Source organism: Salarias fasciatus, assembly GCF_902148845.1.
Source record: "Salarias fasciatus chromosome 23 unlocalized genomic scaffold, fSalaFa1.1 super_scaffold_20, whole genome shotgun sequence".
Lineage (NCBI taxonomy): Eukaryota > Metazoa > Chordata > Actinopteri > Blenniiformes > Blenniidae > Salarias > Salarias fasciatus.
Window position 1 is genome coordinate 5921859 of NW_021941230.1, and position 26892 is coordinate 5948750.

Genomic DNA, 26892 nt, shown 5'->3' on the forward strand with positions numbered 1-26892 from the left:
ATTGTGGCACTCTGGAAAACCTCCGCTTCCTTAACCGCCGATCCCCTCAGATCCAGGAGGGCCTGTCTCCCAACCACCTGAAGAAAGCCAAGCTGATGTTCTTCTACACGCGCTACCCATCCTCCAACATGCTCAAGATGTTCTTCTCGGATGTCAAGGTGAAAGATTTTCCTTTATTTTTTTAAACTTTCGTCTGAAATCACATGATTTGAAGGAGGAGGAAGTGACTCATATGACATATGAAAATCATGACGGGACGGACGGACTTTCACTATTAGCACTGTCTGATACCGTTCAGTGTGTGTGTGTGTGTGTGTGTGTGTGTGTGTGTGTTGTACAGATGGGTGATCCAGTCTGTCACATCTTTGTAGCATAATTAGAGTTCCTGGCCTTAATCGGGCCCGAGGTTGGAGGCGGGGGTGAAAACACCCACTTTCCCTCTCACTCACACACACACACACACACACACACACACACACACACACACACACACACACACACACACACACACACACACAAACACATGCACGCACGTACACACATACACCCTTTCCACATGCACTCTCACTCTTGAGTACATAATTTATAATTTGGGGAAAAAAGGAAAATAAATGGAAAAAGTTATGAAGACATAGAAGTGTCAGGGTGGTGGTGGTGGTGGTGGTGGTGGGGGGGGGGGGTTCAGGGAGGGGAGGGGGGAGGGGGCATGGACACAAAGATGACAACAGAACAACAGCTTTAAAACAAAGACACTGATTGTTTCGTGTTTACAGTGTTTTTTTTTTTTTTTTTGCGAAAAGAGCATACGGCTCCTCGACAGATTCAGGACGCTGTATTCAAATGAGCACACACACTCACACACACACACACACACACACACCAGCTGCCCTTTGGCTCACGTCTGCGGTGACCACTTCCTCGTGGCAGTGCCACATCCTCATCGGCTGCCATGGCAACAGCGGTCGCCGGGACACCGGGCTGCGAGGCAAACACGGGGTTGCTAAGCCTACCTGCATGCAGGCGGGAGTCTGATTTCTCATTAACCAGGAGGCCGTTTCAGCCTTTTTACAACATCTGCATGTGAAACAGGAGATTAATTGAAATAGCAAAAAAGAAAAGTAAACTATTCTTTCCTTTATGTGAGTTTTTAGTTAGTTGTTATGCCTCAGTGTGAAAAAAAAAAAAAATTACAGAAAAACACAAATCTGGCTGTGGTTATATTCTCCGATCGGCTGAGGTTATAATTTGAATTACCTGAGTAAAAGATGATGTTGACTTGAAATTTCAGGTGAAAACATCATTTTTGCATTTCTGAAAAGTTTCATGTTTCCACTGCAATGTTTGGAAAGTGATGTCCATTTCCATGGAAGCTACTCTGTAGTCAGTGTGTCTGGCCACAAGTTGGTGCTGTTGGTTATTTTTGCAATGATCGCATAAATGGGCGCAGAGAACAACAAGCAAAAAACATTAACAATGGGGCAAAACAGACATTTATATGGGAAAATTACCAAGATGGATGGTTTGTGACTCCCTAAAAGTACAAAATCCAGGAGAAGAGTTGCATTTTTCCCTGTTTATACAGAGACGAAGCTTTTAAAAAAAATTACATTTAACCTGTTGTCATGGAAACCTAGACTTAGTGTTTTCCCATGTTTCCACAGAGATGGAGTCAAAACCTTTTCAAAAAGTTGTATTTTACCCATTTTGACAAAAACAGGTCATTCTGTTCTCCCATGTTTCCATGGAGACAGAGTTGTAGCATTTTCAAAAGGTTGCATTTTCCCCATTTTCAAGGAAACAGGTTGACGCATCATCCCTTGTTTCCATTGAGATGGAGTTGGAGCATTTCCGAAAAGTTGCAAGTTTCCCATTTTCACAGAAACAGGTTGTAACATTCTCCCATGTTTCCATAGACATGGAGTTGAATATTTTTCAAGAAGTTACATTTCTCTCATATTCACAGAAACAGACTGGAGCGTTTTAGAGAGAACGCATTATCAAAAAGTTGCATTTTCCCCGTTTCCAAAAAAACTGGTTGAAGTGCTTTCCCATGTATCCAAGGAGACAGAAATAGAGCATTCTCACAAAGTGGCTTTTTTCTGGCTTTCACAGTAATGGAGTAGTTTCATAAAGTTGCACTTCCCCTGCTTTCACAGAACTGTTTTTTTTTTTTTTTTTTTTTTTTTTTTAAAAGGTTGCATTGTCCCTCTTTTCAAAGAAACAGGTTGTAGTGTTCTCCCATGTTTCCATGGAGACGGACTTGGACCATTTTCAGAAGGTTCCATTTTCCCCGTTTTCACGGAAACAGGCTGTTGCGTTCTCCCATAGAGACAAAGTTGGAGCAATTTCAGGAAGTTGCATTTCCTCCACTTTCCACTAAGATGGAGCACCTTCAAAAAGTTGTTTTTTTCCAGTTTAAAAAGAAGTAATTTCAAAAAGTTGTGTTTTCAGTAAAATGTCATGTCTGATGGATTTTTTCTTGGCACTAAAACTCATTTTATTGTTAATTTTCTGTTTTTTAGTCATTTTTTTCTTTGGAAAAAAACCCCACACAGCTGCTTCTAATCCTACAAATGCACACTAATCCTCATATATTTGGCAGCTTAAACAGGAAATGATTCAAATTATGTGACAAGTACTGCCACGAAGCTTTGTTACAGAAAAGAAATAACCTATTTCTAGTAAGAGAAACCTTCATTTTCCATGTGAATATATGGTATTTAGTGTTGGAAATGAATATCAAAAGAAGGAATGCTTCATTCTGGGAATAAACTAGATTATTGAGGAGGCTATATTTTCAGTTTTTACATAGATTTACAACCAATACATGGGATTTTCTGACAATAAGAAGCATTGTTTCCTTGACGACATTATTATTTTTAATGCTAATGATGATTTATAGTAGAAAAAGTTGCTTGATTACAGAAAAGACTTTCACTTTACGCCGATGACGCCATGATTTCATTGTCACATCTATTTGAATACTGTTAAAACCGTGATTCATGCTTCATGCAAATGATTTATAATGAAAGATTTGCTTTATTACTGGAACAAAACAACCAATTTTCCATATTTGACTACTTGACTCCATATTTAGATGAGAAAATCTGTGTAGTGGGATTGAATGAGATCATAATGAGGCCATATTTTCAGTTTTTACATGGGATTTTCTGACAATAAGAAGCATTTTTTGTTGTCATTTCTTGTAGACATTACTATTTTGAATGCAAATGCTGATTTTTAGTAAAGAAATTTGCTTAATTACTAAAAAAACTTTCACTTTACGCCGATGACGCCATGATTTCATTGTCACATTGATATGCATACTATTTGAATACTGTTAAAATACTTGGGTAACACTTTACTTGAAGCCCCTCTTTATAACACATTATAAGTAGTTATAAACACTAATACATGATCACAATGCTTTATAACTCACTATACAGCAGTATACAGCATAGGATTAGGGTTAGGGTTAGGATTAGGGTTAGGGTTAGGGTTAGGTCCTGGCATTGTGATAATCTATGAATGTTTATAACTATAGCTACACATGTTATAATGGCATTATAATGCTTTATGAATGTACTTATAATGTGTTATGCAGGGGGGCTTCAAGTAAAGTGTTACCAATACTTGAATATGATTTATTACTGGAAAGAAACAACCAATATCCCATATTTAATGCCTTCACTGCATATTGAGATGAGAAAATTTGCCTCGTGGGATAGAATGAGATTATAATGAGGTCATAATTTCAGTTTTTTCCCAACGTGGCTTTGCGGGTCAAATCCTCCGGCGCTCAGGATTTTGTTGACGTACTTGAAGAAACGATTCTCTTATTTACTCTCTATGCAAATTACGATCTACCATCAGATTTGGCCATAATTGAGCGGTAATCTCGGTTAATCCATCGGTGGGATGAACTGGGGAGTCATGGATAATCCCGTTTGTGATGAGCGAGGCTGTTCTTTTCAAGCGAGGGAGGAAACCCCTCCGTCTCGTCGCATTCATTACCATATCTCGCAAAAATCCAGGTCAATTTCTCTTTCTCTTTTCCCTTTTTCGGCCCCCCCCCCCCCCCTTCCTCTAGCGGCGGAACAATAAGTAGCATGTGTTGGGAGGATGGGGCGGATTCCCTGTGAGGGAATTAGGCTTCCCCTAATTGGACCTGAATGGACCGGGGTCTATGGGAAACTGGTTCTTAAAGACGAGCCTCTTTAGGCACAATGGCCACCCTGCTCCGTGTGGGAAGTGGGTTGCGCTGTTTGTTCGCGGGCGCAGACGACGGAGCGATTGGGCGTGCACGTACACACACACACACACACACACACACACACGTGCATGGAGAGAGCCCCCTTTGCCTTCTGACCAGACAGTCGTAGTGTAGCCGGAGACGCCGAGGCAGCCGTCTTAAGAGAGTCAGCGAGAGTAATTAAGACTGGAGGAGGATTAATTAGACGCTGGTGAGCCGGGGTTTGACTCTCACACACACTAACACACACACTCACACACACACACAGGACTGGAGACTCTCTCCGTCGATCGGCGTCTCAGCGGGAAACAATTAGCACTCGACCTGGCGCTCGCTGACTTCCACAGCCAGTTGGAAGCCAAACTGATTTCAAGAGTAAAATCTGATTCATAAAGAGATTTTTTAACAATCAAGCACATTGTGTAATAACCATAAATTGAAAAAAGTGAACAAATATGCAGCTGTTGATGGCCAAAAAACAGAAAAAATGGGATGTTGTAATTCTCAATGTGTAGCAAAGTGGTTAAAATGGACAGAAAAGAGATATTTTACATGATAATTTCCCAAAAACAGTGCTGTTAAGTAACTTTAGTGATTCAGTGAAAACATCTGAAAGTCTATGTTACACTCAAAAGTTGCCAAAATCTGACTTAACTTTTTTTTTTTTTTTGTGGTCAATTTATGACACATATCTGATATTTTACAACAATCTAGAACAGAAGTGGGCCAATTTTACATTGAGTGGGCCAGAATTATGATTCTTTTGGCTTTATTCACATTTAAAACATTCAAAATCATTACAATATTAGCCTTATTAACGTTTAAAATGGGGGAAATTAATATACAATTGGTTTTATTCCATTTAACATGGTCAAAATTATGACATAATTTGCTTAATTACACTTAAAAAGGACATTATTACATTATTGGCTATATTCCAATTAAAAACCACCAAGATTGGGACATTTTTGGTTTTATTCTGTTTAAAATGATCAAAAATATTACATTATTGGTTTTATTCCATTTAAAATGACCAGAATAGTTACATTTTTGGCTTTACTCACACTTAAAAAGGTCAAAATCAATACATTATTGCCTTTATCCCATTTAACATAATCAAAATTATGAGCTTTATAACATTTAAAAAGGACAAAGTTATTACATTGTTGACTATATTCCAATTAAAACTATCAGAAATGTTACATTTTTGTCTTCATTCTGCTTTAAATGGTAAAAACTGTAACATTATTGGCTATAAACCATTTAAAATCACCACAATTACAATTTTTTGTCTTTATTCTGCTTTAAATATTCAGAATTCTTACATTATTGGCTAAATTCCATTTGAAACCACCAAAATTATTATATTTTTTGTCTTTATTCTGCTTAAAATGGTCCAAACTATTACATTATTGGCTATATTCTATTGAAAACGGTTAAAACGATCACATTATTGGCTATATTCCATTTAAAACCACCAGAATTGTTTATCCTTTATTCTATTTAAAATGGTCAAAATGTTTGCATTATTAACTATATACATTGGAAATGTCTTGTCTTGAGTGATCCGGACCAGTAAAACGTTGCCATGACAACGTTTAAATTCAAGATTACAAGTTTGAAAGCTGTCAAATCTTTGAAGTTCTGAGCATTTTCTTGACGGTTTGGCCAGATTGGTGCCTCTTTCAGACTGAGTTTTGGCTCACTGATCTTATATTTGACACCAAGACCAGCCCAGATTTTTTTTTACATACAAAAAAAAAAAAAAAAAAAAACAGTGAACCAAATACCCTGAGTACAGCATGCTTCTCCCTAAATGACCTAAATTACCATTTTCTAAAAGTTCCGACAGCAGCGATTCCTTCAGGAAACCTTCAGGATTTCTGTCGATGGGGCAACATTCCCCCCTCTGTGAAATGTGCCGAGCTACAGCAGAATCCGCCGGCGGATCCTTTCAAGGAGGTTTGCCCTTCGCGGCGTTAGCCTGGAGGCGGGCCTGACAACACCCGACGTCGGGGGGGGGGGGGGTTAACACTTTCTCTGACACTCTCTCTTTCCACGTTTTGGTCGTAAAGTGAAAATGGCATTCCTCAAACTCAGCGCTTTCCCCTGCGTCCGTCCTGTCTGGTGTTTGTGCTGATTGGATCGAGGGTGGGTGTACGAGGGGGCATTTCAGGCACTGTGTGTGACTTTAGCTACTAAATGCTGTCATTCAGATCATTTAATTAATAATAAATTCATATTATCTGCCATTTTTAACACAAAGGTCAGAAAATACATGCTAGATATCTTATTCAATTCATGCTAGCTGTAAACTTGCCCTGGTGGTGAAAGTCAGTACTGCAGCTCAGTAAAGACAGTAAATATGATGTTAATATTCAAAACTCAGATTATTTAAACTGATAATATAATATAATGAACTCATATTATCAGCCATTTGGCCATTTTTAACTTAAAAGGCCAGAAACTATATGCTAGGTAGCTTTTTCAATTCATGCTAGGTGTAAACTGGCCCCGGTGGTAAAAGTCAGTACTGCAATTCAGTAAAGACAGTAAATAACACTAATATTCAAAACTCAGATTATTTAAACTGATAATATAATAAATTCATACTATCTGCCGTTTTTAACATAAAAGGTTAGAAAATATATGCTAGGTATCTTTTTCAATTCATGCTAGCTATAAACTGGCCCCGGTGGTAAAAATCAGTACTGCAATTCAGTAAAGACAGTAAATAACACTAATATTCAAAACTCAGATTATTTAAACTGATAATATAATAAATTCATACTATCTGCCGTTTTTAACATAAAAGGTTTGAAAATATATGCTAGGTATCTTTTTAAAATCATGCTAGCTGTAAACTAGCCCTGATGGTGAAAGCAGGTACTGCAGATCAATAGAGACAGTAAATATAACACTAATATTCAATACTGTCTGTCAGTAGATGACAAACTGCATGTAAACTTCAAATAACTTGTTTTTTTGTAAACGAATTCAGTGTTTTTTATTTCTTTCTGATATTACTTAGACTAATTTCATAGTAACCAGTAAAATGATGCTGAGAGTGCTGCATGGTTTGTATCCTCAATGCATGAATATGAGGAATATACATTGAAAATAGCCAAATTTATTAGATCATTGACTTTATTACTTCTAAAATTGTTACATAAATGGCCAAAAGTATTATATTTATTGACTTTACTACTTTTTAAAAGGACAAGATAAAATTCTCATCAGGTATTACATCATTTTTGCATCAATGGCAGTTATACAACTTTAATTTAAGACTCATTGAAAATGTAAGAATTTAACGTTTTCACGAAGAAAAAAATTAACCGACATCTTCACTGAAAATAAAGTAAATAATCAGATTTTGGTGGGATTTATATATCAGAGAATATATGGAAAGTGTAAATCTGTGAGTGTCAAAAGAAATATTCAAGTTGAATTTTGGATTTTTTTTGTTCAAAACTTTTGCATGTATGTGTATTCTTTGCATTCGGTCATCGTCCTCATATGCATGTGTGTATGTGTTCTTGTAGATACTCAGTTGTGAGGACCAGAAGTACTTTTTAAACCAACAGAGTGAGGACATTTTTGCAGAGTGAGGACATATTTGAGGGTGAAAACTTGATTTTTTGGTTGGGGTTAGAATTAGGCCTAGGTTAAGTTTAGGGTATGGGTCAGGGTTAGGCATTAATTTTTGATGGTTAGGGTTAGGGTAAGGGGTCAGGAAATGCATTATGTCAATGAGTGTCCTCACAATGATAGAAGTACAAATGTGTGTGTGTGTGTGTGTGTGTGTGTGTGTGTGTGTGTGTGTGTGTGTGTGTGTGATCTGATCTCATCTGTGGGTCACACACACACACACACACACACACACACACACACACACACACACACACACACACACACTTTCCTCTATGTTCTGTAAATTATGCTCCATTATGTCACCCCCCCCTTCCCCATCCCCTCCCCTCCCTGACATCTTCCTCTCTCTGTATTCACTCCAGTCCGTCTGTCTTTCTCTACCCCCCCCCCCCACCCCCCCCCCCCCCCCCCCCACCCCCCCTCGCACTCATCCCTTGTTCCTGTGAGACAATGTCTTGTAACAATACCGGGCTTAATCTCCGTGTCGAAGCCGTTTTTCCCCTCCGCTGAACACACACACAAACATACACACATACACTTTCACTGCCCCCCCTCCCCCACCCCACCCCAAACCCTGCCCACCCACCCCTCCCCGCTTCAAAAACAGGGTCTCAATTCAAATAAAGCAGTAAAAAACTAAAAAATATCCCTCAAGTTTTTGACAATATTTGAACTTTAACTGTAATAAGCGCAACAAAAAAACAACTTTTGTTTCTCCTATTTGCTCAAAATGAGCAAAAGTTTCATCCGCTGCAAATTAGTTTTCAAGTGTTTTTTTCTCTCCCTCTTTATAGTCAACAAAAATTTGGAAGTAATTAAAGCTGAGGTAAACAATGTAAACAGAGGATTTAATGACATACCATCATGCAAATGAATCGGCGAGGAAACAGCGGCGTGGAATATCATCCGGCGGCAGCGAGCGAGCTTAAAAAAACAAAATAAACTAGAAAATTCCCGTGGAAATTTTGGCTTTGTGCCTGCAGGCTGCCACTGAATCTGTGTGTGTGTGTGTGTGTGTGTGTGTGTGTGTGTGTGTGTGTGGGTGTGTGTGTGTGTGTGTGTGTGTAACTCCTCCATACTCCTGTGAGCTCTGAGCTGAGATCGTCCATGTCAGAGTCTGCAGCTGCTCGGTTGCCATGGAAACGAGCTCCACTCAGCAGCCATGACAGTGAATCAGCAGTTTTTCATGTAGCGCCCATCGTTGAAGAAGTGGCGTCTGTCGACAACCAAGAATTGAAATTCCAAAAAAATTCATTCACGCTGAGTCACAAACCTTTCATGGATTTATCCTGAAATTTTCATGTCTGTAGGATCATCCATATAGCCTCGGCGATTTTGGAAAGATGTGTGAAGTTTTTGATTCAGGCAAGAAAATCTCTCTCCAAAATGCATTGGAGCGGATGGGAGAAAATCATGCACCCTCCTCAAACAAATGCATCTCCAGAGCCAACCATTTGAGCTACAGAGACAAGGACTTGATTGTGGGCGTCACAACAACAACAAAAAAAAAATCCCGAAGTTTTGAGGTTTCATTTATGCAGACTGAGCCAGAAATGTGGCCACAGGGACGAGAGACAGACGTTTTGAGGGTTTGAAGAGCCTCCCGCACTCTTACTCTTACTCTAGCCCTTTCCAATACCAGGAACCAGGGGCAGGCACAAAGAAACCCAGGACGAGGCCCAACTAGGATTGTAATCGTTGTGTCTTGCCAAGGCAGGCACAAAGAATAAATTTAAAAAAAAGGCTTATTTGTCTTTGTATTTCCTCCCACTGCAGTTCAATCGGTGCATCACCTCCCAGCTCATCAAGTGGTTCAGCAACTTCCGCGAGTTCTACTACATCCAGATGGAGAAGTTCGCCCGGCAGGCCATCAACGAGGGCGTGGCGGCCGCCGAGGAGCTGGCGGTGGGCCGCGACGCCGAGCTCTTCCGGGCGCTCAACATGCACTACAACAAGGCCAACGACTTCGAGGTGAGCGGCAAACGCACGGCTTTACTTTTAGGTGGAAAATACAGTGAAAACGGAGAAATGTTAGTTTTGGGCAGTTTGGAGCCTCTTACGGGCCAGATTTGGACCGTGAGCCTTATGTTTGATGTTTTAATGCCAGTTTTAAGAAAGAAAAACTTTATTGTTGATGAGATAATCATCCTGCATATTACAGAAAACACTAGCAAATGTTTTTATTTTCAACAAATACTTCTAAAAATGACTAATCTGAATATGAGGCCCGATTTAAAGGTGGAAAATACAATAAAAACTGAGGAAATACAAAAAAAAAATCATTTAACTTTTAAACATTTGCTTATTGGTTCAGGCAGATTTGGAGCCTCATGTGGTCTGGTTTTGGCCCACAAGCCTTATATTTCATATTTCAAAGCCAGTTTGAAGAGAGAAAAAACTTTTTAAAATACGAAAATCATCCGGCATATTACAGAAAACAATTAAATAAAGATAATTGTGGTTAACTACAAAATTTTTTTGAATACCCCAGCATCGTCCGCAAACAGTCATATTCTTACTGATGACAAACTATTTTTTCTTTCGTATTTTTCAAGCTTTTTTAAAGTTAGACTAAACACTGCAGATCACTCAACACAAGGTTATTTTCCACCTTGGTGATAATACTCTGTATTCCCGCTGCGAGGTTAGTTTCAGATATTTCAGAAATGTAGATTTCTCTTTTTCACTCTCTTCTGAAGTGCTGGCTTCCACCCAGTCAGCTGTTCAACAGTCACCTCACCATTCTGCTGAGGTGTGGATGTCACAGCGTGTGTGTGTGTGTGTATGTGTGTGTGTATGTGTGTGTGTGTGTGTGTGTGTGTGTGTGTGTGTTCGATGAGGCGAAAGAGGACGGCGCTGGAGGCGCTGGCGTCCTTGTCAAAGCGATTTGCAGAAGTCACATTCCCTCCCTACTTTTTTTTTCTTGCGATATTGGTCTGAAACATCAGCAGCATTTAGACGGACATTAACACACACACGCACACACACACACACACACACACACTCCTGCAAGGGATCGTATTTGGCTTTGCATACTTTGCATAACAAGAGTCAGGTAGCTTTTCACAGGCGTGTATGCGCACAGGAAACGGACATACACACGCAAATGGGCTCTGATGTGTGTTTGTTTTGGCCGGGGCGCTCAAGCGGGTGGGGGGTGGGGGTGGGGGGGGGTGGGGGGGGGGGGGGGGTGTTTAAAACAAACAACAAAAAATACAATCAGTAAAAATTACTGTGTTTTGGTCAAAATTTAAGTTCGACTTCATTAAAAACTTGCAAGTTTACTGAATGTTTCAAGTGAAATATTTACTACGTTTCAGGAAAGTTGGTTTTCACTTTTTTCATGAAAACAAAGGTAGATAAATTCAAAAAATAAAGTTCTATCTTCTTGTTTCCATGGAGACACAGTTGAAGCAGTTTTAAAAAGTAGGGTTTTTGTTGGGGTCATCGCTTTCTGCTGAAGTTGTGTTGGAATAATTTCAACAACAAAAAATAGTAGAGCTTTCCACCATAATCATGGAGACATAGTTGGAATGTTTTCAAGAAGTTGCGTTTCCCCTCATTTCCACAGAAACAGATGGAACAATAAAAAAAAAAAAAAATCAGCACTTTCCCCTGTTTCCATGGAGATGGAGTCGAGTTTTCACAAAGTTGCGAATGCTTCCCATTTCCATTGATACGGAGTCATAACATTTCCAAAAACTTGCGATTTCCCTGCCGTTTCCACAGAAACAGATGGAACAATTTTAAAAAAGTAGCACTTTACCCCATTTCAATGGAGATAGAGCCGTAACATTTTCAAAAAGTTGTGATTTCTTCCCCCGTTTCCATTGAGACAGTCAGGGTGTTTTCAAAAAGTTGCAATTTTATCCCATTTCATATGGAGTCAAAACGTTTTCCAAAAGTTCAGTTTTTCCCCATTTCCACAAAAACAGAGATGGAACAATTTTTAAAAAGTAGCGCTGTCCCCTGTTTCCATGGAGACGGAGTCAGAACGTTTTCAATAAGTTGCATTTTGTCTTTCCCTGAGGACCGGACCACTGAAATTTATTTATTTTTTTCAACAACTGCTTCACTGGCTCAGCAAACCGGATCAAACCTGCATCTTCATGAAATCTGAAGACGTGAAGGAGGAAAAAACATGGCGGCGGTGGCGGCGTTTATTCAGGACCTGTGTAATAAAGTCGGCGCCGTGTTCGTCGAGGTCCATTGAAATCTGCCTCCCCTCTCCTGTCTGACTCCTTCTCCTCCTTCACCCCCCTCCCTCCATCCCTCCCCCCCTCCGCCCTGAGGGAACATTACCGGCTGGGACTCTCTCTCTCTCTCTCTCTCTTTCTCTCTCTCTCTCTCTCTCTCTCTCTCCCCTTCTCTTCCCAATCTTCTCTCGCCCTCACCTCCTCCTCCTCCTCCCTCTGTCAAACTCAGAGGCGTGAAACTGGAACCGCGGCCGATTCAGCAAGTCTCCTGACGTGCACGCACACACACACGCACACACACACACACACACACACAGAAAGTCTTCTCCTTTTGCCAAATTTAGCATCATCAGAGTTCCACCTTGGTTTGTCCCCCACCCCCCCTTCCTCCTCCTCTTCCTCCTCCTCCACCCCCCCCTTGCTGAATGTGTCCTCTATCGATACACTCTCCTCGTCACCTCCTTTCCTAACTCAACCTCCGCTCACTCCCTTCGCCGTCCCCACGTTTGTCTTCAGCCCAACCATCTATACATCGAGGGGTGTCAAACATGAGGTCCGTGGTCCAAAAGCGGCCTGCAGGAGGCTCCAATACGGCCACAAAACCACCAAGAAAATGGTCAAAAATGGATTTGTTTATCAAACGAGTAGCAAACACAACAAATTTAATGCTGCTGTGTAAGCTAACTAGCGTATTGCTATCAAATACCCACAATGCAACAGTGACAAAGCTTGTTGGGAAAGTTTTTGCAACATAAAAAATGGCTTCTTATGAATTTTCAGTCACTTTTAGCAGTAGTAGTTTTTTTTTTTGCAGAAATATAGACTATTTCATCATCTGCATAACGACAAAAAAAAACTTTATCACGCCACTATTTTAAAAACTGCACTAATATTCAAAATGTCCTTTTTTCAACATCTTGTTTTTACCCTTTTGACCAAATATAAGCAATTACAACAATTTTTGTTTGCAATTTAGTTAAAAAGTGTAAGAAATTGCATGATAATGCGAAAACTTTCATTGTGTTTTGGGGAATGTATTAACATGGCGGCGCGCAACTTTTTGAAAATGGCTCCCACGGTGGAACTTTTTGAAAATATTCCAACTCCTCGAGATTGCCCCATCACTTTGCTCCTGCAAAACTTGAATGTCTGTTTTCATAAAACATAAACAAAACCTCGAAAAGTGACTCCAATCTGAACAAAAGGCTGGTTTTAATGGTGGAAAAACAATGGTGACCAAATATAAGCAATTACATCAACTTTGTCGGCTTTTTTTCAAATCAAAAGCGCTGCATTTACTTTTTAAAATGTTTTTCCATAGAAATTTTGAGAAAAAAGTCACTTTATAAAAGTAAATGAGAGGAGCTGGTTAAAATCAGTGAGATATCATAGAAAAAAAAAACAATAATTTTCCAGAGATAGAATCAATAGCGTTTTGAAATTAAAAGTGTGGAAAGGTGAGCGTAACTTGTGTGGAGTTTTGTGTGTGTGTGTGTATGTGTGTGTGTGTGTGTGTGTGTTGTCTTCCAGAGTTGGCGTAAACACTCCTCAGTAATTATGGTGGCTCCATTAATTACCTCCTCCTCCTCCTCCCTCCATCCTTGCCGGCTAATGAGGAGGGCAGGGAAACCAAGGAGGCTGAGGAAACGGGGAATAGTCTCATCTTCAAAAAATAAAAAACAAAAAGAGAGCGAGGTTTTCTCTGCCAGGACACTCAGGGAAAGGTGTCGCTCCCGCCTCCTGCCAAGGCAGGACATGTTTCCTCTTTCTCTTTTTTTGTTTGTGTTATTTCTTCTCCAAGAACAGACTGACGAGTCGTTGGTTAAGTCTGCCAGCAGCATTGGGCATGGCACGTGTGTGTGTGTGTGTGTGTGTGTGTGTGTGTGTGTGTGTGTGTGTGTTAAACTTGTTGGGAAGTACACCTGTGCTTTGGTGGGTCCCCCAACTTTCAGACTGCACACACACACACACACACACACACACACACACACACACACACACACACACACACACACACACACACGAGATGATTAGTTGGAAATGATGCAGTGAGCTTGTGAGGCCACTAGCAGGAGCTGCTGGTGACATTTTTTTTTAAATGAAGCCACGCAAATATTTATGACTCGTCCATGCTTCGCATGTACACGTTTCCGCGTCCGTTTTGGAGTCTCCACGCACCACCGATGCGGACGCGCTTTCTCCCATGCTACATTTTGGGCTCAGCTGTGCGCATTCCATGCAGGCGCACTGATCTACACATCCTCGAGAAGCTTTTCCAGCACTACAGACTGTTTATCTGCTCCTTTATTACAGAATATTTATAGGAAATGAGGTACATACATTGTCAGTACATTATCATTTAGTATTAAAGTTTACTTTCACTTCCATCAGCAGACCTTCTCCTCCCTCCCGACAGAGGCTGTTCTCTCCGCCCACGAGTTTTTCACTCTTTCGGTGTCTTTGAGTGGAGCCATCAGGCTGTAGCTCCGTCTACCGTCACTTTTTCTTTCATGTTTTGTTTGCTGTGGCGCTCTGGCGCATGCTTATACCGGCGCTACCTGCGCACGACCTGCGCGGTCACAAAATGTGGCTGCTGCGCGGACGTCCACGGATCGGGCCGCGAGGACCCTAGCGGACAGGAATTCATGACGATTTTTACATCACGAGTACCAACGCGCAACCCGCACCCACGCAGACATGTGAAGCATGGACAGGCCTTTAGAGAACGTAACGCCGGCCGTGGAGAGCATGTGCATCAATGGTGTTTCACCAAACTTGCGTTTTTGCACCGCTTTTATGAATTCGAAGCATTTTTGAAAATGTGTGTTTCCATGGAGACAGAACTGAAGGGTGTTAAAAAGTTGCATTTTTCCCCCAACAACTGACATGGCGACAGAGTCAGAGCATTTTGGAAAAGTTTCATTTTCCCCATTTCAACAGAGATGGGGTATTCAACAGAGTGTTTTCATAAAGTTGCATGTCCCACTGTTTGAATGAGGTGGAGATCAGAGCATTTTCAACAAGTTGCAAATTTCCCCTGATTACGTGGAGACAGAGACAAGGCATTTTTGAAAAAAAGTCAAATTTTTTTCCGTTTCCATTCAGACAGAGTAAAAGCTTTTTCAAAAAGTTGTATTTTCCACCACTTCCATGGAGACAGAGAAGGAGCATTTTTGAAATGTATTTTTTCCTCCCTACCTCACTGACGTGGTGAGGAAGTCAGAACAATTTTGAAAGGTTATGTTCCCCCGATTTCCACAGAGATGGGGTTGGAGCAGTTTTGAAAAGTTGCATTTTCCCTGTTTTCATGGAGATGGAGCCTTTTCAAAAAGTAACGCATTCCACCAATTGGAAAGTCAGAATGCTCTCAGTCAGAAGTTGCTGGGTCCACCTTGGAAGATTTTTGAAAAAGTTTTTAAAAAGTTGCATTTTCAGTGGCTCTGAGTACCATTGGAGTGTAAACAGAGTACCAAATCACAACGAATGTTTGACACTTTCTTTAAAAATGTAAACCAGACCGCAGTGTAAATGTAGAGATGGAGGTGTGTGCCTGTGTGTGTGTGTGTGTGTGTGTGTGTGTGTGTGTGTGTGTGTGTGTGTGTGTGTGTGTGTGCATGTGTGTGCGCGTATGCGTGTGTGAGGAGGGACAATGAGACATTTTTATGGAGGACGTTCTCATCTTTCCAGTTCAAGGATCCTCGCCGGCTCTGTCAGCACCGAACGACAGCACAGCTGTGCCTCACACACACACACACACACACACACACACACACACACACACACACACACACACACACACACACACACACACACACACACACATACACACACACACACACACACACGTACGTTTGTGTTGAGGAGTGATGCCCTCCGCTGAATTGTGGGTGTGGCTACTACCCAAATCTGCCCTTTGACTTTGAAAACACACACACACACACACACACACACACACACACACACACACACCTGGAGGCCACACACTCACATTTCAGGACTATCTAGTTTCATGAGCCCTGCTCTCCACGCTCTCCTCGCTCCTGTCATCTTTTCCGCTTCCTCTGAATCGTCCGAATCCACGCACACACACATCAACACACACACACACACACAAACACACACATCTCAACACTCACTCACACTCTCTCTCACACACACACACACCCAAAAGTCCAGCCGTTCCCTCTCAGCTGTGCTTCTAATTTCTCTATTGTCCTGGTCTATTCTTATCCTCACCTACCCAGAAGGCACTGGGGCGGACTTCAAAGACGACACCTGTCCTCCTTTCTTCTTACCCTTTTCTCCACCTTCTCTTCATGGAGTCTCAGATTTTTCCCACTTCTCCTCTTAAAAAACAAACATCTAAATCTCTGTTTATAAATACAATTAAGCTAATTTTCTTCTTGATGCCTTTGATGATCCTTGATACGGTGGCTGGCAGGTGTAAACGAGCTGCAAACACTGGAATGATGTAAAAACCCCAAACTCACAAACACATGAAACACATGCAAGAATAAAAAGCTGCAAGAAAAAAAAAGCTGCAATCACAGAAACGATGCAGAAGCAAAGACTTGTAAAATCACAAAACGCATGGAAGAAACCAGAGAAGAAGAAGAAGAAGAAGAAGAAGAAGAAGAAGAAGAAGAAGAAGAAGAAGAAGAAGAAGAAGAAGAAGGAGAAGAAGATGAAAAAGAAGAACAAAAAGAAGAGGAAGAAGAAGAAGGAGAACATGAAGAACATGAAGAAGAACAGGGAAGAAGAAGGAGAACATGAAGAACATGAAGAAGAGGAAGAAAAAAAAGAAGAGGAAGAAGGAGAAGAAGAATGAAGAAGAAGAAGAGGAAGGAGAAGAAGAATGAAGAAGATGAAGATGAAGGAAGAAGACAAAGAGGAGGAAGAGGAGTAAGAAGGAGAAGAAGATGAAAAAGAAGGAGAAAAATAGGAGGAAGAGGAAGGAAGAAGAGGAAGAAGAAGAGAAAGAAGAAGAGGAAGAGGAAGGAAGAAGAAGAAGGAGAAGAAGAAAACAAAGACGAAGAAGAGGAAGAAGAATAGAGATAGACGAGGAAAAAGAAGAACTGTGATTTTCATCGTCTTCTTCTCCTTCTTCCTCTTCCTCCTCTTCTTCGTCATGTTCTCCTACTTCTTCTCCTTCTATCTCCTCTTCATCTCCCTCTTCTTCTCTGGTTTCTTCCGTTGTGGACTGAATTTGCAGCGTTTTTCGTTTGCATTTGTTTGGTGTTTGCGTCGTTCCTGTGTTTGCAGTGTTTCTGCTGTTTGCTCCTGTCGGCCCCTGTACACTAAGGAACACATCAAAGTGCACGACTTCTCAGATCAAAGTGTTGTTTCTTGCACCGTTACGAAAGTATTAGCTATTTTTTTTTCTTAAATTAAGATGCTTTTTACTTTGAAATAAGTTTAAAATTCCACCGATAGAAGAAATGAAAACTACCTTGATTTCAGAGAACTTCTCTTAAATCTATTTTTTTTATCTTGATGAAATATAATTTTTAATTGAATTTACCTTAAATCCAGTAAAATGAGACGTTTTCACTCAGAACAAGTTTAAAAACTTGCTCAGATTTGTAATTTTTTACAGTGTAGAATTCTGAATTACAGGAATCAAAGCGTGTAATCTCTCTTCACACACTCCTGATGCTGAGCGACGGACTTGCTGCAGACAATGCCACCTGCCAGCTTCTGTCACTATAATTATAGCTATCTGCGAGTGTGCGCGAGTGTGTGTGTGTGTGTGTGTGTGTGTGTGTGTGTGTCTTAGTATTCCAGTTGCGAAGAAGAAGGCATCATCTTTGTCACTGAGCCTGATTGGAGTCACGAGGGGGTGGCGAGTGTGTGTTTCTATGTAAGGCTTTGCTGTAAGTGTGTGTGTGTGTGTGTGTGTGTGTGTGTGCCAGCTGTCTCCTTAGCTTCAACAATAGGCCTTGCTAACAAAGACGTGGCCTTCAGCCTCCATCATGTGATGCTAGTGGTCTGCAGCCTCGCAGTCAGATGACCCAGGCTATTGTCCTCTAGGGGTGACACACACACACACACACACACACACACACACACACACACACACACACACTCACACTCACACACACTGATCTAAGGAAGCGTAGCACGCGCAGCGAGGAGATAGCGACAATCTCAGGACGCAGACCCTTCCTCTCAGTCACATGCGGCGGCGGACAAAGAGCGGCTTCTCGCCGCCGTCCTGCTGACAGTGAGATCAGCTGATGGACAACGGAGAAAGGAAACGGATTGTAGATGTCCTGGGGGAACCTCCAGCACCTTGAGAGGGAAAAACTTTCCCCAGCAGAGGTCAAGATACTGTTGAGAACACACACACAGACACACTCGTACAGACAGAAGTTGCATTACCATCAAGGTGACTGTCAGCTCGAAAAGGACCAAGCTGCAGGAGAGTCTGGGACAATGCTCTGCAGCTGTGGCTCAAGAGAGGAGCAGCGTTTTCAAAAAGTTGCATCTTTCCCATCAATTCCATGGAGATTTAGTTGGCCAAATTTTCAAAAAGTTGCATTTCTGCCCGTTTCCACAGAGGCTGGTTTTTTAAAAATTTACATTTTAGCCCATTTCCATGGAGATGGACTGCCCTCAAAAAGTTCAATTTTAGCCCATTTCCATGGAGATGGAACTGCTGCGTTCTCAGAAAGTTGCATTTTCCTCCGTTTACATGTTCTCAGGTTTTCTTGTTTACACAGAGAGGAAGCGTCCTCAAAAAGTTGCGTCTTCCACCTTGAAAGCCTTTTTCCAAAACCTCATATTTTCAGTGAGTCCGAGCACCGTTGCCGTGCAAACCGAAACCCAAAAAGCTACAAAAGTTTTGTCTTTTTACTTGAAAACCATTGTTAAGGAAGTAATAAATTGCTTGCAATGGCCAAAACACTGGCCAGTTAAAGTACGCTGTTTTATCATTTTCTTTAGTGTTTATCTTGTATTTGATCCATCTTTTTCTACAGTGTATGTTGTTTGTCTTGTGTTTAATCAATAATTATTGAACATTTTCTTCCATTTCTACACGGAAACCTGCATTCTGACACTTATTTTTTTCCAAACGCCTCATTTTTTTGTAGCCATAAATCCACTTTTTATCTTCCAAAAGTGTCAATTCATTAAATAAACGCACCTACATTTTATATATTTAGAAGTTCCTTTTCTTACACTGCAAAAAAATCAACATCTTATCAAGTTTTTCTTGTTTTCAGTCAAAAAGTCTCATCTCACTTGATTTCAGATCAATGTAAGGTAGAGATACTTATTTCTTGATTTAAAATTATTCTATTAAGATGTCTCTTTCAGTAAAATGTATACATATCATTTAACTAGTTTTAGCACTCATTTTCTTCACTTTAGTGTTGGTATCTTGTGTTTTAGAGACCATTTTTTGCAGTGAAATACATTACAGATCAACACATACATACGTCGCCATTTGCGCCATTTGGTTTGTTTTGTTTTGTTTTTGTCAAATGTCGATGAATCAGTCTGAAAAAACAAAACGTCATAAATCAAACCAGCAGATTTTTAAAAATGTGTCTATAAAAAAACAACAGAATCTAAGTGAAAGTTTTTGGTTTTTGCTGCAAATGTCAGCATTTGAATTAGCATCGATTAGGAGGGAGAGGGAAATGGCTCTGTGTGTGTGTGTGTGTGTGTGTGTGTGTGTGTGTGTGTGTGTGTGTGTGTGTGTGTGTGTGAGAGCCAGGTCTGATAGCAGTAAAAGCAGGCGAGGGGAGAAGGAAAAAGGAAGCAGATGCTTGTGTGTTGGCACAGAAATGATATGTCCACTCGGGGCCCAGACACACACACACACACACACACACACACACACACACACACACACACACACACACACACACACACACACACATCATTTGCTCAGTCCACATGAAAGAGTTCCAGTATTGTCTCTGCGATGAAGATGCGACGGCAGAGCGAAACCTCCAGACCGAGCGAGTCTGGAGGCGTCTTGTGCGCACGTCTCGTAAACAAGGTGACAAAAAAAATCAATGATGGAGTGACGAAGTCGAATCCAAACGGCACGTGTAAGCACACAGGGATAAACGGCATCGGCAGAAGGAACGGCGCTCGTTCTGTTTGGGAATCAAACATATGGTGTTTGCTCAGTGATTTCTTAAGAGCCCGGCGTGTGTGTGTGTGTGTGTGTGTGTGTGTGTGTGTGTGTGTGTGTGTGTGTGTGTGTGTGTGTGGATGAGGAGGAAAGGCGGGCATATGGAAAGGTGAACGGCCGGAGTCAGATGAGGACAGACAAACACTGGCAGCGCCCGGACGTCTCCGTGAGGAGGAGGAGAAGGAGGGTGCAGGCTTATGAGGAAGATTTAGTGACTTCTTCCATTGGCAGATATATTTTTTCTTAAATTAAGATACTTTTACTTTGAAATTAGCAAAAAAAAAAAAAAAAAATCTGCCAATAGAAGAAGTGAAAATTGTCTTGATTTCAGAGAATTTCTCTTAAATCAAGTCTTTCTATCTTGATGAAATATAATTTTAATTGAATTTATTTTAAATCAAGTAAAATGAGGCATTATTTCTCAAAACAAGCTTAAAAAACTTGGTCAGATTTGGATTTTTTCCAGTGTGAGGATACAAACATCTATTTTTTATTAAAAAAAATTACCTCAAAACTGAAAAAATGCATATCAGCATCTTAACTTCCTCTATGTTCTTTAATTATCAATTTAATCCTGAAAACACAAAAAAAAATGTGAAACAACAATCCTCCTCCCAAATCTCGCCCCTATCAACGCAAACGTTTGTTTCTCAAATATTAAAGGGACTTGTTTTCTGACCCCGATAATAAAAATAACTTACCAAAAGGATTCATCTTTTTACAAGACCGAGCAGTGTCTCATCAGACAGATGAGATCCCAAACAGTAACCTTTGTTTTCTTTTTTTCACTCTAAATATAAAAGGCGGTATCGTCAGTGTATGGCTTTATTTAAGCTGTTTCTTAAATGGGACGCCGTGAAAGCTGCAACCTACTTTTTGAAGGTTGGTCCTGAAATATTTTTAGTGCCATGCTGCCCTTTCCAGCCTCTGGCCGCCTGTAGATTAAAGAGACGCCGTTGTTTTCCAAGAGAAAGTGACTTTTTTAATGTAAAATCAAAACAACTTGAGATGAATTTCAAGCTCTTGTTTAGTAATTAGTCTCTTAAAAGGAGGGAACAGTCACTTAATTCCATCATATCTATTGAGGTGCCCCCTAGTGGTTAAAATCGCTCCAACAAGGTCTATTAAAGATGCTTTAAAGAGCCATGAAAGTCTCATTTTGACTCGACGAGTTTTCCCACTTTCGCTGTCTTGAAGTGATGAGTTTGTTCGGGATGTGTGATCAACACTCGGCGCACTTGTGATTCCTCCCTAAAACTACATTTCCGAGAAGAGATAAACGGACGGGCGAGCCAATGAGGATGATGAAGAGAAGAGGGAAAAAAGGAAGGAGATGAGGAAAAAAAAAAAGGAAAACAGGAGGGAGGGCGTCCCAGCAGGCCTCTTTGTTGGGCGGCGATTTAGAGATTTACAGGCTCTTGTCCGTCTGTGTGTGCATGTGTGTGTGTGTGTGTGTGTGTGTGTGTGTGTGTGTGTGTGAGTGCATGGAGAGTAATTGAGCCTCCCTTCATCCAATATTTACCCACCAAACCGGAGCAATCATGCGAATTATGTTTACTGGGAAGCGAGTGTCTTTTCTTCCTCTTTATCTTACTTTCCTCATTCCCAGATTTTCTCTCTCTCTCTTTCTCTCTCTCTTTCGTTCGCCCTCCTGGCAACTCGATGCCGCCTCGAGATCCCCGCCAGGAGTGAATCAGACACACACACACACACACACACACACACACACACACACACACACACACACACAGAGGCCCATCTGTATTGATGATGGCCTAATTTAGATCTCTTTATTGGACTGATTTACGATGGCCAGACAAATCTGGGCATCTGGACCCAAGTGTGTGCGTGTGCGTGTGTGTGTGCGTGCGTGCGTGCGTGTGTGTGTGTGTGTGTGTGTGTGTCCATTTGAGCCCGACCGGACACCCGATCCTCGTTTTCCCGAGTCAGCGGAGTCCTTTCAGTCCCGTTCAGTAGGAACGCACCATCGTCACGCCAGACAGTTCAACAAACAACACCCGTTAAGCCCCGCCCTCTTCCCCTCAACACCCCCACTGCCACCGCCGCCGGACCGGGACCCTTCCAAAGTCAAGGTGACTGGATCTCCGTCAGGTTCAGGTTTCACCGCCGGTTGCATTTTGAGAGAATCGATGGCGAACAGTGGATTCCACTGACAGGTCATTCCATTTGCAGACGACTCCACTCTATTCTGACTGCAAAACATGAGAGGTTCAAGATAATAGAGGATTGTTTTTGTTGGGTTCTTTTGGGTGCACACTGCAAAAACTCAAAATCTGAGCAAGTTTTTTTAAACTTTTTTTGAGTGAAAATGTCTAATTTTATCGGATTTAACATAAAGTCACTTAAAAATTATATTTCATCAAGATAGAAAGACTTGATTTGAGAGAAGATCGCTGAAATCGCAATGATTTTCCCTTTTTCTATTGGCAGATTTTTTTAAATTTATTTCAAATAAAATGCATCTTAATTTAAGAAAAATAAATCTGCCAATAGAACAGGTGAAAATTGTATTTTTTTTATTTATTTAAAGTAAAAGTATTTTAGTTTAAGAAAAAATTATCTACCAATAGAACAAGTCAAAATTGACTTGATGTTGAAAAAACATGGTACGTTTTTTTTTTTTTTTGTCTTGAAGCTTCTTTTGAAATTATACGCCGTTGTATCCTCCATTTCAAGCATCTTGCAAGCTTTTATTTTGAAAGACCTGGTTTACGAATCGAGTGTTAATGACTGACATAAGCAGGGATTTGGCTCATTTCTGTGAAGTTTGCATGTTCTCTCTGTGCTTCAGTGGGTTTTTTTTCTTTCCCATAACTAGTAATCAGATCACAGTATACACTGCAATAACTCAAAAACTTATCTTAAATTAACATACTTTTACTTTGAAATCAAGACAGGTTTCACTTCTTCTAGTGACTGAGATTTTTTTTTTTTTTTTTTTTTTTTACAAATTTCAAAGAACTTCTCTTAAATCAAGTCTTTCGATCTTGATGAAATATAATATTTAAGTGAATTTATTTTAAATCTAGTAAAATCGAGACATTTTCACTCAAAACAAGTTTCAAAAACTTGCTCAGAAATTGCCTTTTTGCAGTATAAAACTGATTCATGATTGAATCTGTTTCGAGAGAATCAAAACGGGAAATGACTGAGAACGACACTGACTCCTCATGCACGTGTTACATCGGGGGTGAATGAGTTCAAGAACGGTTCAAACTTTCAAGAGTGTGTGTGTGTGTGTGTGTGTGTGTGTGTGTGTACAGTAGTGTCTATACCCAGACAGTGACAGAGGGCCTCATTGAAATAACTGTGGTCTCAGGGGTCTCGCTAAAAAGAGAGAGAGGGGAGGTGAGAGTAGACGGGGCGTACGAGAGTCCGGGGAATCATTCCGGCCGTGTGTGTGTGTATGTGTGTGTGTATGTGTGCGCGTGGTAATTCATCCGTCGTGGCGGCGGCGGCGGCGGCTAACCTTGGCATGTCCTGCCACGCGTGACGGGGTCACTCACACACCGTCCTCTACACGGGTGGTGTTTGGGTGGACGCAGTGTGTCTGGAGGAGTCAGCAGTGTGTGTGTGTGTGTGTGTGTGTGTGTGTGTGTGTGTGTGCGCACATCTGCTTGCAAGAAAAGGGAGACAGGAGGGAGGAAAGGGGGAGAATCCCAGTCAGTTGTTTAGTGTCTTTGTATGATCTTGCCCCCGGGAGAAGGGGCAGAAAAAAAGTGTGTGTGTGTGTGTGTGCGTGTGTGTGTGTGTCTGCCATTGTTCTGGTGTCAAACATTAAAACACACACATAAACACACACAAAAGCCTTGTGATGACAGTATATTTATGCCCACGTTGGAAAGGACGAGCAACCCCTTCACTCTTCTTTAAACACACACACACACACACACACACACACACACACATGTGCGCACGTACACACACACACTGACAGACCACAGACAACTGTTCACCTACCATTTTCAAGGACTGCGCACGTCGTCTGTCATTTATGCGTGAGCGTGCAAAAAAAAAAGCACGTGCACATACACACGTGCGCGTACACACACACACACACAGCTGGGGGACTGACGGAGAAAAGGGAAGTGCGTTTAAAAGAAGTGGCGAGTGAGAAACCAGACGCTAGGAATAGCAGCGCACCTGAGACGGTGGCGGATTTTCACTTCGGGCCGTTTCGAAACTCGCCGAGGGAAATCTGACGCAAAAATAAGACTGAAAGATATTTAATGTGTTTGTTTCACACTGATTTTTCAGATTTTTTGGCGAAATGTGTTAAAAAAAAATATCAGGAAGCTTTTTATTCCTCCAAGGACGAAGACAACAAAAGCAGCGTCTGTTGGGATTATTATTCAAATCGGCCATTTTTTGCAGGATTTTATAAAGATTGTATCTTTCAGGGTAAAATGTTGAGCTTTTATTTTGGCGGGGGGGGCTCATGAAATGAATGAAAATGTAAGAAAAGGATGAAAATAAATGGGGTTTCACACACTTTGATTCTAAAATTAATGTGAGAAATGATGTGTTTTCACTTAAAATATTGCTTAGCAATTATACACTGCAAAAAAAAAAAATGGTTTTCAAAATACAAGATCCCAACAGTAAAGTAAAGAAAGTGGGTGTTAAAACTAGTAAAATGATGTGTCTATGCAGCAAGTACATTTTACTGAAAAAGAGATCTGGATAGAGAAATTTTAAACTAAGAAATAAGTCTCTGTCCTAAAATGATCTGAAATCAAGAGAGACGAGATCTAAAGGTTTCGGTTTAGAAATGGAAGAAAATGTTCAATAATTGTTGATTAAACACAAGACAAACAACATACACTGTGAAAAAATTGTGGCCCAAATAGAAGATATATCAACATTTTTGCAGCTTTTTGCAGTGTGAATTAAAACGGGTGTCCAACGTAACGCTCGTGGACCAAAACCAGTCTGCAAAAAGTAAAAATCTCAAAGAAAAAAACACTGTAACCGGATTCTTCTCGCCCTCTCAGGTTCCCGACCGGTTCCTGGAGGTGGCCCAGGTGACCCTGCGCGAGTTCTTCAACGCCATCGTGGCGGGGAAGGACGCCGACCCGTCCTGGAAGAAGGCCATCTACAAGGTCATCTGCAAGCTGGACAGCGAGGTCCCAGAGGTCTTCAAGTCCCCCAACTGCCTGCAGGAGCTGCTCCACGACTGACTAGGGCGCGGCGGGCGGCGGCGGCGGGGAAAGCCCCTCCCCCGGACCGTCAGGAGACTTTAGAGAGAACGCCACGGAGGCTTTTCCAAGAAAAGACGCTCCTCCGTCGAAAAACCGACTTTCAGACTTTTATGTGATAAAAGCGAAAACGAGTGAGTTGCACTGACGGAAAAAAAAACAAAACAAAACAAAACAAAAACGCTCCTGGAGGACGGCCGAAGAGACCGACGGAAAATAAAGAAGATAATATATTGAAAAAAAAAATGGAAAAAAAAAAACTTTTTATCGTGGATGTTTTTAAGTTTCATGGACATTTTTGAGGGTAAAAAGAAAACAATGTTTCTGTATTTTTTTTCTCCTTTGTATAAGCTTACATCCTGTCCTCTACACACCCCCAGTTGTGCGCGCACACACACACACACACACACACACACACACACACACACACACACACACACACACACACACACACACACACACACACACACTTAGATCGTCACACCTTGGAATAGGAAAGCACAGTAGCATTCCCGCCCCGAAAACCTTACCTTCACCAAAAAGCTAAAAAAAAGTTAAAAAAAAGACTGAGTTGTTGTTTCTCCCTTCTTTTTTCTGTACTGAGACTTACTGAGTGTTTGTTTGGACTGCCTCAGACCCTAATGGCCGCCCCTCTTTGGCCCATAATCACACAGCTTCAGAGACCAAGAATTCACCTGGAAATATCTGTCAAATGGTAAAATTTATTAAAGTCACAATATTTTTTTTCTTAATTTTAGCATTTTCATGCAAAATAAATACAAATATCTGGTGAAAATGTTGATATTTATTGCAAAAAAATTATATGTGATCTTAATTGTTCAGAAACTGAATACAGGATTTCTGCAACACCCCCTAGTGGACAGATCTGGAATTATTTTGAATAAAGAAATAGCTAAATGGTTATTTTTTTTAAAAAAATTCTTAATTGAATATATTTTTTCTGGATCTCAAACCAATAAAATTGAAGCATAATGAAATTTCAATACAAATATTTTCACACTTTTTGAGAAAAAAATAATTCTGGAATTCAATTTTATCGCATTTTCTTAAAAGAAATTCTCTGACGACGTCAGATGTTTTTGAAATTGAAGTTGAAAATAAAACGTTATCTGGAAAAATGTGAAAAATTCAGACTAAAAAAGCAAAATCTAGTTAAATCTAATTATACAGGATTTCTGCAGGAGCCGTGCAACACCCTCTAGTGGACAGATCTGGAACTGCCTTTAATAAAGAAACAGCGAAACGGTTCTATTGAAGAAATTCTCCATTGCATATCTTTTTCTGTATCTCAAACCAATAAAATTAAAGCATAATGAACTTTAAACATCAACATTTTCACTGTTTTTGTATAAAAATAAATTCAAGAATTCAATTTTATTGGATTTTCTTTAAAAATTCTCA

General features: G+C 40.7%; 1 protein-coding gene across 2 annotated transcripts in view; it reads left to right on the plus strand.

The window, feature by feature from the left end:
• Positions 1-25549, plus strand: part of LOC115383929 (prospero homeobox protein 1-like) — a 53115-nt gene extending 27566 nt beyond the window's left edge. The window contains exons 5-7 of one of the 2 annotated variants that reach the window (XM_030086141.1): positions 51-158; positions 9680-9877; positions 25267-25549. In XM_030086141.1, the coding sequence (XP_029942001.1) occupies positions 51-158; positions 9680-9877; positions 25267-25452 (492 nt within the window). In that variant the 3' untranslated portion in view covers positions 25453-25549. The remainder of the gene's footprint in view (positions 1-50; positions 159-9679; positions 9878-25266) is intronic. The other variant, XM_030086142.1, reaches the window with a different exon arrangement.
• Positions 25550-26892: the final 1343 nt, after the last annotated feature.